We start from the raw sequence: 15879 nt of genomic DNA on the forward strand, positions 1-15879 counted from the left end.
TCTTCTTTGTCTTAGTTTTAGGGACCTTTACCTTAGAGATCATCACCTATGTAAAATACCAAGTTAAACTTCATAAGGGATTTCTGTCCAAAAGGAACACCTTAGTTCCAACAGTGTACAAAGGAACAGTACTGGCCTGTCAAGCTAACTAAAGGTAATACATGAAGCACATACAGATGTTAGCCACAGAGGTTCAAGAGCCTTTAAATGACATTATATGTATACTAGTTATCCTTTAATATCTTTTAAAATATGATATTTAATTCAAACCAAAAAGTATAACTAATATCTAAGTTTAAAATACAGTTATGATCCTATGTTGTACTAGTGATTTCATACTTGTATGAAAATTTTCAGATAAACTCATACAGGAGAGAACTTCTTGATCTAAAAATAAAGTAACTCCCCACTTAGAATATGATGAATATGTATCAACTGTAAATATTAAAATATTAACATTACAAATGTAGTTGTGGAAAATAGAACCCAAATAATATGTATTTGCTTGGATTTCCTGTATTTTGCCTTGCAGATAGTGATTTACATGTGTTGATCACCAGATTTTTAAAATTATTTTTCAGTGTTAAAATACACATAACATAAAATTTACCATCTGACTATTTTTAAGTGTCCAGTTCTGTGGTGTTAAATACATTCTTTCACCCCCATTCATCTTCATTACTCTTTTTGTCTTGTAAAATTGAAATTCTCTACCCATTAAATAACTCCCCACTTACCCCTTCTCTCAGTCCCTGATTTTGACTATTCTAAGTATCTCATACAAGTCTAATCAGACAATATTTATCTTTTTGATAAATAGCTTATCAAGCTGGCTTATTTCATTTAGCATAATGTCCTCAAGGTTCATCCATTCTGTATGTAGTATATGTCAGAACCTCCTTCCTTTTTAAGGCTAAATACTATTCCATTGTGTGTATATACCACATTTTGCTTATCCATTCATCCATCAGTGGATATTTGCATTGCATCCACATTTTAGCTATTGTGAATCATGCTGATATGAACACGAATGTACAAATATCTCTTTGAGACTGCTTTCAGTTCTTTGGGGTGTATACCCAGAAATATAATCATCAGGTCATATGGTAATTCTACTTTAAATTTTTGGAAGAACCACCATACTGTTTCCCACAGCAGTACATTACCAAAAAAAAAGTACCATTTTCTATTCCCACCAAAAGTGCACAAGAGTTCCAATTTTTAACATACTTACCATTCTGTTTTTCTTTGTTTGATAGTAGCCTCCTTAATGAGTGTGAGATGATATTTCCTTGTAGTTTTGATTAGCATTTCCAAAATGATCAGAGATGTTGAACATCTTTTCATGTGTTTTTTGGCCATTTGTATTTCTTCTTTAAGGAAATGTCTGTTCAGGTCCTTTGCTCATTTTTGAATTGGGTTGTTTGTTGTTGAGTTTTATAATTTCTCGATATATTCTGTATATTAATCCTTTATCAGATATATGATTTGCAGATATTTTCTCTCTTTCTGTGGGTTGACTTTTTACTCTGTTGATATTTAGAACTCTAAACTTGCTTTCAAAAGGACAGCCCCTTCCCTTCTTAAGTGTTTAAAAATCTCATTGATGTAGAGTTTTCTAGCTGCTGTTTGAGGTGATGGTGGCAAGAATGGGCTCTAATTTTAACCTCCTGTTTAAATGTTGTTTTGAGCTAAGTACTATGTTATTTTTAATGAAGAAAAGGAAATCAAATCTGAGAAGAGGGGGAAGAGAAAGGACTACCTTTTAGGAATCAGCCTTTGAGAACTTGTATCAACCAGTACTTGTACAATACAGTTTAATTATTTATAGCCTTGGCCGATGGGACTCGGTTGGAGTGTCATTCTGTCCAACTTTTTGGCATCTCTGGGCTGCACTGGAAGAAGTTTTGTCTTGGGCCACACATTAAGTACACAAGCACTAATGAAAACTGATAAGTTTAAAAAAAAAGGTTTTAAGTAAATTTATGATTTTGTGTTAGACTGTGTTCATAGCCATTCTAGGCCATTTGCAGCTCACAGGCCACTGGTTGGACACTCCTGCAAGGTCGAGGTTCAGTTCCAGTCAGGGCACATGCCCAGGTTGCTGATTTGGTCCCCTGGTCAGGGCATGTAGGAAGGGCAACCAATCAGTGTTTTTCTCTTACATCCATGTCTCTCTCCCTCCCATCCCTTTGCTCTAAAATCAGTAAGTATGTCCTCTGGTGAGGATTAAAAAAAATTAAAAAGCAGCCCTGGTTGGTGTGTCTCAGTTGGTTGGCGTGCCCTCCCCCTAACCAAAAGGTTGCAAATTCTATTTCTGGTCAGGGCACATACTAGCTTGTGGGTTTGATCCCCAGGTGAGGTACATGCGAAAGTCAACCAATTGATGTATCTCTCTCTCCCCACCTTCCTCTCTCTCTAAAAGCAATAAACATATCCTTGGGTGAAGACTTGAAAATGATGGTTTAAATTTTTATCAGCTAATTATAGACTGGAGCTTTCTTGTGTCCAGTGTCAGAACCTGCATTTTCAAAAAGCAATAAACCAGACTTCTAATGAATGTTATGTGCTGGGCAGCACTTAAATATAGATAAAATACTTGCCACCTAGATCCTACATACATTTATTTATATACATGGGCATATGTTTTCCTTTACGTAAGTGTATGTCTGTATGTATATAAATCTTCAAATGAATAAATGCATAAATATACATGGTATTCTAGCTTACTGAATTAGAAATGTAATTCAGTTTACTCCCACAGAATAAGATTGAAGATAATGAGAAGTGAATTAAAGCTTACTTTCTTTCACAGAATTCCTCAGAGAGAGAAGACTGTAATAATGGCGAACCCCCTAGGAAGATAATACCAGAGAAGAATTCACTTAGACAGGTATGAAATTCAGTCTTACTTAAAAGGCTACCAGCAACAAAACAAAAGACAGGAAACCCTTAATTTGCCATTCATTAAGCATTGGAGCTTAAATTGGAGCTCTGGCCCTGATTGGTATGGCTCAGTGGGTCGGACATGTGCCGCACACTGAAAGGTCGCTGGTTCGATTCCCCATCAGGGCACATGCCTGAGTTGTGGGCCAGGTCCGCAGTTGGGGGCGTGCAAGAGGCAACTGATAGATGTTTCTCTTGTACACTGCTCTTTCTCTCCCTCTTTTCCTTCCTTCCTTCTCCTCTCTCTAAAAATAAATCTTTTAAAAAATGAATACTCTGAAGTTGGTATGGCTACACCCATCAGTTTCAATCAGGTAACATTGTTTAATCTTCAAAAATATCCTAGGTCTACAAGCAACAGACAGTCAATTTGCTATGAGTAGTGAAAACTAAGTCAAAGGAAACTTTTCTTGTTTAGGAAAAATAACTGGAAATGCTTCTTAAGTGCAGTGATAGTAGAGTAGTTGACTTTAAACTTTGTCTTTTAAGATTCTCCATACATTAAAAATAATAATCAGAAGGGATCTGCCTATAATGAGTTAGCTCCTTCTAGTCTGAGTAATATTTGTTTGCCTTCCCTAGAGTAAAGGCCATTACTGATGAAAACTTGAAACAGGTTTTTTATGCACCACTGTCTCCACACTCTCCAAAGATAACAAATTTTATTTAAAAGTTCAATTCCATAATGCTTTCTTTTAAAAATTAAAATGTTCAAAAAATATTTGGTCAAAAAAATTTGTTCTTCTTACTACGTGTAGCAACAACTTCTAACATCTTCCATCTCCCATTGGCAACAAAAACAAATTCTTAGTGTTGTCAGAGAATATGTATACCACCTATTCATTTTTTTCCACAACATTTTATTTTTTGTACTTTTTTATTCTTTCAGTTATTACCACCTATTGATTTTTAATATAAAATTGGATAAGATGAGCACCAGCAGTAAAGAATAATTCCAATTTACTTGTATTAATGGCATTATTCTAGAAAAAAGAGGATCTAATATTAGTTGAGTACCCACCATGAATCTTATGCTTATTTCGTTTAGTCCTCATAATAACCCTGTAAAGTTGCTAGATGTAATTTCCCGTTCATAGATGAAGAAAATGGAGGCTGAGAGAGTAGATTGTTTATTTAGCTAGTCAGTGATTTGAAGTCCAGATCTCAGTGTTGCCGGTGTGCTTCTACTTCTGCCTTCTGACTCCAATTTGTATACAGTGTTTATTTGAGTGAAAAGTACTTAAAACTGTGGCACTCATTTTTTATTTACTATATGTTACACCATTATTGGGAAATAAACAACTGATTTGTAAATGTAAATAAATAGGACAGTATTGAATATTGAAATTTGGAGGTGGAGACAACTGTCAGAAAACAATGACACAACAAAAAGTTTTGGCAACTTTATTTAAGCTAACAAACGAATTTTAACTCTACAAAGTTATAAATTAATTTTAATAGGCTTATCCAGATGGTCCATTTGGAAAATGGATAGGCTGATCTGTTGAAAATTAAACTAAATTTATCTCTCTCATACTTCAAACTGAAGCGAGAGAGAGAATCGTGCCTATTAAGTCCAGCACATACAGATGGACCAGCAGGTCACACATGGGACTAATCTGATTCATTTTAAAAATAAATGCATACATTATTGAATCATTTTCTACTTGCGAGATCTGTTGTGTGCAGTATTCAAAAGGAATTTAATGTTTTTTTTTTCCATTGCTTTTTAGCAGGTTCACTTCACCCCCTCCACTTTAATTTAACCATTTTTGTCTTTTTGTCCCCTCCTGGTGCTACAAAATGATTTTTCTGATTCTGTCAGTGTTGAGATCCAAGCTCTGGAGATTAATTAGGTCATGAGGCTCTCCCCACCCCCTTTCTTTGTAAAGGGTTTTATCTCCATTCTCTTTGTGAAGAGCATGAACTCAGTGTTCTTGGAAAGAGAAATGGCCTTTAGAAACAGGGAAGTAGGAGATCCTCCTGGGGCCCTCTGAGTCTTTTAGCTTCTGGGTGTTTTAACAGCCCCATGAATGCAGATTTGTAAATTTATTGCAGTGCCATCTGGTTTTTTGCTCGAACCAGATTACTGTTGGCTTGTGTCTGTCTATTGTGGTGGTCACTCCCTAGGAGCTCGCCCTCTCAATCTTAGGGAAGAGCGATGAATAACAGGGGTCAATAGAAGCGGGTCACAGGGCAGCTGTCCAGGACTGCCCTGAACTTGATTACCCCACCACTGATTTTTTAAATGTAGGACATAATATATAAGCTGTTTAAACCCCCTCTTTTCTCTATTGCATATGGCAATAATGAAGTGCCATTTGCTTGTGTTTTCTTCTCCCACCCTGCAGCCCCCCCCTTTAGTAAAGTTATGTAGGTAAAAAGAAGCCAAGGCTGCCTTTTTAGAAACCTAGTATTGATGTAAGTAGGATTTGTAACTTAAGATTCTCTTGTACATATTTTTAATAGGATTTCAGGAACACTTTTGCCATTGATTTTAAAATGCTGAGTTACATTCTAACAAGTTTAATAATATTTTAAACTAATTTTATAGTTTATATATTTTATTCTAAAGTGTGGTTTTACCATTGTTGATACAATATGATCACTGTGTGTTTAACTTGGAAAGTTATTTAATTATTAAGGGTATCATTACAATTCTTACAGACATTAAGAGGATAATGGAATATTATAAACAATTTTAAACCAAAAATTTGGCAACTTAGATGAAATGGATAAATTCCTTGAAAAATATACAACACAAGGTGAAACAAAATTTGAATAGCCCCATGTCTATGAAAGAAATTGAATTAACTATCAAAAGGCCCATATGGCTTCACTGGTGAGTTCTATCAAATATTTAAGGAATAAATAACACCAGTCTTATACAGATTCTTTCAGAAGATGGAGAAGGACTCTTCTTGACTTGTGTTGTGAGGCCACCATAACCATGATTCCAAAACCTGAAAACGACATTAGCAAAAAAGAAAATATTGAAGGAGAAAGTCAGAAGACACTACTTCCTGCATTACCCAGTCATTTTGTATACTTGTTTTTCCATTTCATTTCCAACATTAGAAGGCAGGAGAGTTGGGATGGGGGGAGCAATGTATCCTTTTAAATTTCTAATAATATAGATTAATCTTTCAAAATAATCATACCTCTTGGCATTAAGTAAAGTATGAAGTTTTATATAAAGAATGTGCAAAGTAGCTACAATTTTCTTTCTACTTTTATTCCTAAAATGTGAAGCCAAGGAAACCATAGCAACTGTTTTTATAGCTTTTATTCATATCTGTAAACAAGGCCAAAGGCCTGGGAGTATACATGAAAGTACTCATTACTTTCTGAAAATGTAGCCTTACAACATGCAACTCCTTCTTTGCTTCATATTGGCGCTAATAGGATCTGTCAGCCCTGCCTTTCTCTGTAATTGAGTAAATTGTGACCTCTGTCTAATCCTTCCCCCATCCCCCATTCCCTTTGTGTATGTGTCCACTTACCATCCTGAGAACGTGGGCAGTGATAAATAAAGCATTGAGTAGAGCTCTCTCAATGCTTTGAAAGCAGCATGATGCCAGCTCTCTAGTTATATTTCTTTAAGTGTTTACGTTTTTCTGTATTCTTTCTCTTGTGTAGCTGGAACCCTGGGGATGCAAAGCCATGAGAGAGGCCAAGAAGCTAACAAAGTAGCTGTCTCCCTTGTTAGCTTGTTCCTTTATTCTTTAAAAACAAGATAAAAACCATCTGGCTCAGGGCATTACATTTTCCTCCCTCATGCACCTCTATAGATGGAGACTTCACCTGCAGTGAGGGTTTACATTGATTAGGGAGGGAGCAGTAATTCAAGCTTCCATCCTCTTCAAGGATACTTTGCAGTCTTTAAAGGTGCTGGCCCACTGAGTTAAACTGTCAAGGGAGGATAAAAAAGTATCTTCATCCCAGGAGGTAACAGCTGCCAGGTTTTCAACACCTTGCACGCTGTTGGAAAAATGTCACAATTGTCAGCTGAAAGAAAAATGACTCTCTTGTCATGTTCTGTTAATGACTGGGCCTTATAAAAGGAACTACATAAGTCTTTAAAAGGAGTAAGTAGCTGTTTTCCTTTCCTACCATACCCATCCTCCCCAAATTCCTATGTTTTTGTAAACATTACCGTGGAGGAAATCCACCAAAAAGCGCGCACACACACACACCACACCACACCCCCCAGCCCCAGCAGCAAAGAACTTAAAGTGAAAACATCCCAGGATAAGCATGGAAGTGACTGGCATAGCTCCTTTATACAGTTGGATGGCTGGGAGGAAAAAGCACACCACTGACACAGAAAATGACATTATAGTGTGTATTAACAAAACAACAACAACAAAAAGTCATTCATAAGCCAGTGAACTGAGAGAAAGCATACTGTATTTCTGCTCTTTGGAGGACAATTTGTTTTCAAGCAGCATCCAGATGGGTAAATACCATGACATTTCTTTTTTCAAGAGAGCCACTTCGTTTCTTTCTTTAAAAACAAACTCACTGATTTACTTCCTTTAATAGCTCTGCAATGTTTATATATGATTGCATTCCCTTCTTTCTGATTTGATTGATGGGGGGAAAGGTTTAATGAAGTCTCTGATATCAGGCAGGCAGGGTTTTTTTTTTTTTATTTGTTTTAGGTTAGTCATTTTAATTGTACTGAGTAATTAGAAGGTACACATAGCCAAGGGAGCTTTGTTCTGATAATTGCTCAAGAAAACCCATTCTCTATCTGCTGTTGCTTTTTGTTAAGACATTTCTCCCCCTAGTGGCAATAGTAAGCACTTTGACTTGGCAGTAGGTAAGGTGTAATTGCAATGTGACAAACTATACTTAAGGGACTATCTTGTTAATACTTTAGTTTGGGGGTTTGGCATTATTTCATTATATATGTGTGCTTTTTTTCCCCTACGAAACTTCGTACCTCTTCCCCCCACCCCACCCCGAAGTGCTTTGGGCTTTGGGTGGAAAAAAATAGCCTAAGATGTTTATTAAAAAAAAACACACACAAAAAAAAAACCCCACAGTGCATCCTGGGTAATGTTTTGCAGCTTGACTTAATTTTAGTCATCTGTTTTAATTACCTATTTATAAAAATGGTTTTGAATTTGTAGACATTATTTAATACTTTGGAAGAAGCACCTCATTTGAAATAAATAAATAAATTGTATTTATTTTAAACAGTTCATGTAAAAGACCTTAAAGGTAATTAATGTAGGTCTCTTAAGTAAGACAAAAGTGATCTTTCCAAGTCTGATGAAGAGATTTGTTTATTTAACTTCCCACTTCGGCTGAATCCTTCAGAGTCTAATAACGTTTTTTTAAACATGCTTTGGCAATTTGTGTCTAGCTACAAAAACCCTCCTTCAAAAAGCAGCAATTTAATAACCAGCTTTCTTAAAATTACTTTGAGGAAGGAAGACTATATAGGGGGTTGGTGTTTTGTTTTATTTTTATTTCAGTGTAATCATGCTTTGATAAATTGTATAATCACTAACTTAGTAGAAAAAATACTATTGAACTCCTGGATTGCAATGACCATAAAAAGTATATTTTCATATTGAGACTTGAGATATTGTGAATAAATTATAAAGGAAACAGCTTAAATGCTGGATGAAGTCCATATGGGCCCAATTCATTGTGTGTTCAGTGCTAAATCTGGATGTACCATCAAAAAAAGAAGAAAATGGAGTGAGGGGTAGCCTATTGTGCCCAGTTGTATGAGTCCTTAAAAAATCTGCCCTAAGAGCAACATGGAATGAAATCAGGTAAGCTTTGCATCTATTGAGTGAGATTCGGTAGATCTGTGTGACATTTTTAAAGCTCAGTTCCAGCTTTCCTAGATGTCGCTCTGTAGTTTGCTTTTTCTGTCCCATATTCTTGCTGAGGACTTGATTTAATGTTACCATATATCTGAAGGTCCCTGCCTCCCCCCTCCCTACCCCGCAATCACTAGCCATTTTCATTATACTATATCTTGTTTTGCTATAGGGCTGCTGAACAGATTTCTTAAGCAGCTTTTTGCAAGGTTAAAAGAATGCAGCCTGGTAACAAGTTTGTGTCATTTTAAATATATACCTTCTAGTAAATAAGGAGAAGTCTGGCAATCAATCCCTTTTAGTGTGTTATATGTTTCACCTGACAACTAAACCTTCTATTGATTAGCCATTACTTTGTTAGATAATCCTATGTCATTGAATCCATTGTAAAAAATTAAACTCTTTAAAATGTTTTACCCTAGCAGCAGTGTGAAAATTGAAAACTTGTTCAGAATTACAGCCTGCTTTCACAAAGGTAGTTTTCAGCAAGGCATCTTACTGGTTTACGCTTACGTGCTTTATATGCAATATAAAAATATATTAAAGTACTCCAACACAAAACTCTGCCTCTGGTTCAGCAGTGAAGCTACCTTTTCAAATGTTGCATGGGGACAAAACCTATCTTGCTTGTGGCTGTTATACTCACTAGTTTAATTATAGCCTGGAAGGAGTCTTACAGTAAAATATTGAATGTAAAATTTTGAATTTTTTAGCCTCATTATCCCAAAGTATCTAAGAATTGTGATGTTTTAGTTTACTAATCTATGTAACTTCCTTGGGAGATAAGCAAGATCACATACCTATTTTATGGATGGAATGTCTAGAAAATAAAGGCCTATATAGATACCTTTATTCTGGAAACTTCTATAAACCTAGGTTTTCTGAATCTATCTAATATTCCCCAAAATGTGTTATACTCATTTATGAGGACAAAAGAAATTTTGGAGGAAAACAAATTAGTTTGCCACCTGCTGTGGCTTTTTTTTCCCTCAGAAAAATAGCGTAATATTTTTATTAACTGGACAAACCTCTGGTATTTTCCCCCCTACTATGTTAACTGCATACCTTTATATATTTATTGAAGTAAAATTTTCATACAGTAAATTATGTAAATATTAATTGCATAAATGAATGAATTTTGATGTCTTTCCAGTGTATAACCATTAATCTAATCAAGATATAGACCACTTTCATTACCCAAGAAAGTTTCCTTGATCTTCTTCCCAGACATCTTCCCCACCCCCTAGTGAATCAAATACAATCAGCTCATTGCCATAGATTAGTTTTGCCTTTTCTAGAATTTCATGTAATAAAATCATACATTTTGAAGGTCTGACATACCTTCAGTATATGATTCATCTATGCCGCTGTGGATATCAGTAGTTTATTCTCTTATTATGTAGTATGTATGTGCCATTGAATAAATATTGGGTTGGCCAAGAAGTCCATTTAGGTTTTTCCATAAAATAAGAGACACATTTTCCATTTCACCATTAACTTTATTGATTTGGATATTTTGAGTATGTTGGCATCTCCTGTTACTGGCTTCCAGTGGGTAGAGGCCAGGGGCGCTGCTAAACATCTTCCAATGCATAAGACAGCCCCACAGCAAACAATTATTTGGCCAAATGTCAATAGTGCCAAGAAACTTTGCAGACCACTTTGGACACATTCGATCAGTCACAGCACTTTCTCCATACACTTGCACAAGTCTTTTGTGTTTCAGTTGCATTTTTACCTTTCTTGAAGTAATAAAACATAATATACCAATAGTGTTGTATACCTTCTTCCATCTTCAATATCATTAAAATGGCTGCACAAAAATTCACCAATTTTTTTAAGATTTTTTACAATGCATGCTGATATGACAGCCATCATAATACAGTCTAATGAAATTGTTTCGAATGAAGTTAAAGACAACTAAGCACTACTAGAGCCATTGTATGGAAAAAACCGAATGAACTTTTTGGCCAACCCAATATACTATAGTTTAATTTCAGTTCTTTTGATAGACACCTGGGCTGTTTCCATTTTTATAAATGAAGTTGCTATGGATGTTCTTATATAAAGTTTTTTTGGTAAGCAAGTGTTGATTACATTTTCATGTGCTTATTGGCTGTTCAGATATTTTGTGATCTATCTAAGTTTTTTTGCCATTTGAACAAATTACTTGTCTCTCTTCTTATTGAGTTGTAGAACCAAACCGTACTGAGTTCTAGATGCCAGTTCTTTGTCAGATATGTGTGTTCTGAATATTTTCTCACAGTCTGTGTCTTGCCTATTCATGGTGTGTTTTGACAAATTTCTAATTTTTGAATCAAGTCCATCTATCAGTTCTTACCCTATGATAGTGAATATCTTCTTCTAGAAGCTTTATAAGTTTTAGCTTTTACCTTTAAGTCTATGCTCCATCTCAGATTAATTCTGATGTGTGTTGTGATATAAATTTGGGATTCATTATTCTCCCAATACTTATTTTTTTTTTTGCACTTAACTTTATTTGCCTTGTAATAATAAAGATAGAAACATCCCCTTGCTTTTTTATTCAGTTGTTTTGTCACCATTGTTGAAAAGACTTTCCCCATTGAATTGCATGAGGCCTTTGTCAAAAATCAGTTTGTTGTACAAGTAGCTATATAGTTAGTTGGCTTTATGCATCTATTTCCAAACCTCCTAGAGAAAAAAGAGACTGCTGTTCAATCAGAGCAAAGGGTTACAGTGGCTGAGGCTCTGACCAACTCCTACTTCAAGTTCCTCACATAACACAGAGGGTGAGCTCAGGATCCTGTTTTTAGAGGTGTCTGTCCTTACACCAAATACAGTCAGCCCTCCATATTCCCAGGTTCCGCATCCACCTATTCATCCAACCACAGGTCAAAGACATTTGGGGGCGGGGGGGTGGTTATGTTGTTGCTGATGGGTACTATGTAGTGAGGCCTGTACCGGTTGCATCTATACTGAACATGTACAGACTTTTTTCCTTGTGATTATTCACTAAACACTATAGTGTAACTTATTTATATAGCATTTACATTGTACTGTTATAACAAATTTAGAGATGATTTAAAGTATGTGGGAGGATGTGCATAGGTTATCTGCAAATACCATGCCATTTTATATAAGGAACTTGAGCATACAAGGATTTTGGTATCCTTGGAGGGGGTAGGGGGAAGTTGTCTTCAAACAAATCCCCTGAGAATACCCAGGGATGATTGTTTTACACTGCCTTGACTATTGTAACTTTAATATGTCTTGAAATCAGGTAGTGTGAGTCTGCCATATTTTTTAAAATATTTTTGTCTATTCTAGATACTTTGCATTTCTATTTAAATTTTAGAATCAATTTAGCAAGTTTTTCAGTGTTGTTATAAATTTTTTTAATATTCTGTTGCTCATTAGAGATACAGATGATTTTTGGCCTTGTTTCATGTCATTTGTAAATACAATCCTAACTTTTCCAACTTATATGCCTTTTGTTTCTTTTTCTTGCTCTATTTGAATGTTGAATAAATATGATAACATCTTTGTCATGTTTCCTGTCTTAGACAGTATTAAGTCTTTCATCATTGAGTATGGTGTTAGTTGAAATTTTTTTAGATTTCTTTTAATGAAATTGGGTTCTTTTTTTGTGTAAAAGTTTCCTTTTATTCCTACCTTGCTGAGGTTTTTAAAGAAATTATGAATGGATGTTTAGTATTGTCAAATGCTTTCCCCCTTTTATGTTGCTGATATGGTGAATAACATTAATAGACTTTAATAAGAATTTTTGTGTCTGTGTTCATGAGGAATATGTAGTTTTCTTTCTATTTTTGTGTCAGGTTTTGGTGTCAGGGTTATGCTGATCTGAAATGAGTTAAGAAGTCTTCACCTCCTCCTCCACTTTCTAAAAGTGTTCTAAAAAAACAAACAAAATAAAATAAAAATAAAAGTGTTTGTGTATGACCTTGGTGTTGTTTCATTCTTAAAACTTAATATAATTCACCAGTGGAACCATCTGGGCCAGAAAGGTTTTTGTTTGTTTGTTTTGTTTTGTTTTTATTTTTATTTTTTTGGTGTGTGTGTGGTAGAAAGAATTGAAATATTTTTAAATTTATGCAGAATGATTTTTAATAATAGTCTCTATTTCTGTAATAGATATAGAGCTATTCAGGTTTTGTTTCTTGTTATGTTAGTTTGAGTAACTTGTATCTTTTAAGAAATGTGTAACACATTGCATTCTGTTAATATCTTTTATTTTAATATTCTGGTTATTCCATATGGGATAATTGAGTGCCCCTTTGACATCTCATTCCTTGAATATTTCCAGGCCTACTGTGTATTTTCCTTGTTCAATCCTGGGATCAGCCATTTCTCCAGGGAGCTATGGTTCCTTTTAGTGCAGAATGGTATTGAGAAGCCAAGATATAAATATTAACTTATATTTTATATCTACATTTTTATTTTTGAAAGCCACAAATGTTCACATTAATACCTCTAGTTCTAATCCAGTACCACAGTCTGCTCTAGATTTCTCTGTTTTCATATTTGTAATAATTTTTCCTAATAGTAAGAAACCTGGTGTTTTTCCTTTCGGCACTTTAAAAATGTTCCCTCATCTTCTAGCCCTCCTTGTTTTGGTAAAAATTCTGCCACTATTTATATTGTTGCAGAATCATTTTTTATTTTGGCTGCTTCAAGATTTTGTCTTTGTTGTTTTCCGCAGTTTTTACTGTGTTGGACCTAAGTTTTGTTTTCTTTGTATTTAATCTCCCTATAGTTTGCTGATCTTAGATCAGTAAGCCAGTGATTTTCACCAAATTAGAGAAATATTTAGCCACTATTTTTATATTTTGGTGTCTCCAAGTAAACATATGTTTAGATCATTGAAAATTGTCCCACAGATGATTGAGATTGTTTGTTTTTTTCTTCTTCTCTATCTGTTCTTCAGTTTAGAGCATGTTAATTGATCTGTCTTTAAATTTCACAGACCTTTTCTTCTGCCATCTCTAATCTGCTTTTAAGACCACCCAGTAATTTTTTAATTTCAGATACTGTACTTTTTAATTCTAGAATTTCTGTTTGGTTCATTTTAGGTTTTTATTTTTCTGGTGAAAATTTTCACCTCAGAATTTCTATTGTGACCATGTTTTTCATTTAAGTTGTTGAACATATTTGTTCTAGCTTCTGTAGAGCCGTGCTGTGCTAATTCCTACAACTGGATTCTCTCATGGTCACATTCTGTTCCTTTTTTTTCTTGACTACAGGTCCCATTTATCTGCTTCTTCTGTATACACGTTTTTAAAATTATTATATAGTGGGCATTACAAGCGACACATAGCAGAGACTGGACTCTTTTATCTCCCACTGATTAATTTTCTGGCTGATAATTCTGACTTCATAGAATCTGGTTTTGCATCCATTAGAGCAAGTGTGTTTTGATTTTGCCCTTAATCCTAAGACTCATTTTTTTATGCAGAGGCTTTCCAAGTTTTCAGTGGAAAGTTTGAGGTGCTTATTAAGCCCTTCTAACTTAGTAGGAATCAAATTATAAACTGTATCTCCTCTCCAGGGGACAGCTAGAATCTCTGCTCATATCTTTTAGTCTTGCAACTGTTACTTTCCATTGGAACCCTTTGAGTCTCCCACTCGTGTATGTAGCTTGGGCATTAGCCGTGGATTTGAGGGAAATTTATATGCGTGTTTTGAAGCTTTTTCCCTCCCCCATGGCTTTTTCTATTTTCTGTGATTTCTCTTCTCAATTTCCAGCCAGTATGGTAGCCCTGAGCTCTATCTTCTGACATCTCAAGCCAATAGACTGTGGCTTTCTAATTGAATTTTAGTCACCCTGTACCAAGTAGATTGGTGAGTAGTACCCTTAGGGGAAAAGCACATAAACATGGACCTTACCCAGAGTGGTTATCCTCTTTCAAAGTCAATCAATTTTACCCCCTAGTTTCTTAAACCTACTTTAGGGTCAATCTCTTGTCTTTAAGTAGTTATTTCAAAATCTTTTTCCATGGCCCTGGCTGGGTGGCTCAGTTGGTTGGAGCATCATCCTGTACACCAAAAGGTTGAGGGTTCGATTCCCACTTGGGGCCTGTAGAGGAGGCAACCAGTCAATGTTTGTCTCTTACATTGATGTCTCTCACCCTTCCTGTCTCTATAAAATCAGTAAACATATCCTCAGGTAAGGATACTTTTGCTAAAAAAAAAAAATCTTTTTTCTATGTTTTATAATTTTATCTCAAAGAGGTTAATTTAATGCAAACATTTCTACCATTATTGGAACTTGAATTCTTTGGCTTAAAGTTTTTTGTTCAGTATATACCAATTATTGCATAAATGTCTTTTAAAAACACAGTAAATTTAGTTTTAAAAAATTGTGTGTTGTCTGTACATGAATAGTAAACATGATATTAGTTGTTGCAAAGGAAGTACTGAACCCTGAGCCCAGAATATAAATATACCAGCAATTCTCTACACTAATATCAAGTGATTCAACTTGATATCAAGAATAAAAGTTATGTGGGTTTATTTTTAAAAGTTTAACTTGTATAAATGGAAAACCAATTTTAGAATATCTTTTTTTGTTTTTTAAATTTTATTTTTGTCTACCTATTGTTTCCAAAGAATGGTAATTGACCAAAAATGAATTATTTAAAGTATATGCAACCATTGTTGATATAAATAAATGAATAAATAAGTAAATTGGCAAAGATGTCATAGGTCTTCCTTACAGAAAAATTCAAGTTAATAAATGTAAAAGAAAACGGAGAAATTTAAAAATGACTGATAGAACGCCACAGTAAATACTACCATAGGCAAGATCCAGCAATAGATGCTAAAACTAGTGGGCAGAGCTGAAGCAGAGAAAGAATATTTTCATAGTCTCAAAGTATTTCCCCCAATATTTAATAATTCCTAAAGGAAGAAGTAATAAGCTTATAATTGAGAATCTTGGCAGATACAATGTTAGGTAAGTGATCAAGATTAAAATCACCAGAAATATTCCTCAGCACACCTCCTGACTTGATACATTGAGACAGGCACATCACCTCTGCATTATCTTTCCTAGTAATGAATAACCTCAATTTGATCATGAGAAAACATG

At 34.8% G+C, this 15879-nt stretch overlaps 1 protein-coding gene across 4 annotated transcripts in view; it reads left to right on the forward strand.

Annotated features, from left to right (window-relative positions):
* Positions 1-15879, forward strand: part of BTRC (beta-transducin repeat containing E3 ubiquitin protein ligase) — a 175488-nt gene that overhangs the window by 89973 nt on the left and 69636 nt on the right. For all 4 annotated transcript variants that reach the window (XM_054581387.1, XM_054581388.1, XM_054581390.1 and 1 more), the window contains one exon: positions 2816-2893. In XM_054581387.1, the coding sequence (XP_054437362.1) occupies positions 2816-2893 (78 nt within the window). The remainder of the gene's footprint in view (positions 1-2815; positions 2894-15879) is intronic.

Source organism: Pteronotus mesoamericanus, unplaced genomic scaffold (genome assembly GCF_021234165.1).
Source record: "Pteronotus mesoamericanus isolate MK-2021 breed Mesoamerican mustached bat unplaced genomic scaffold, CSHL_Meso_final contig_657, whole genome shotgun sequence".
NCBI classification, from domain to species: Eukaryota; Metazoa; Chordata; class Mammalia; order Chiroptera; family Mormoopidae; genus Pteronotus; species Pteronotus mesoamericanus.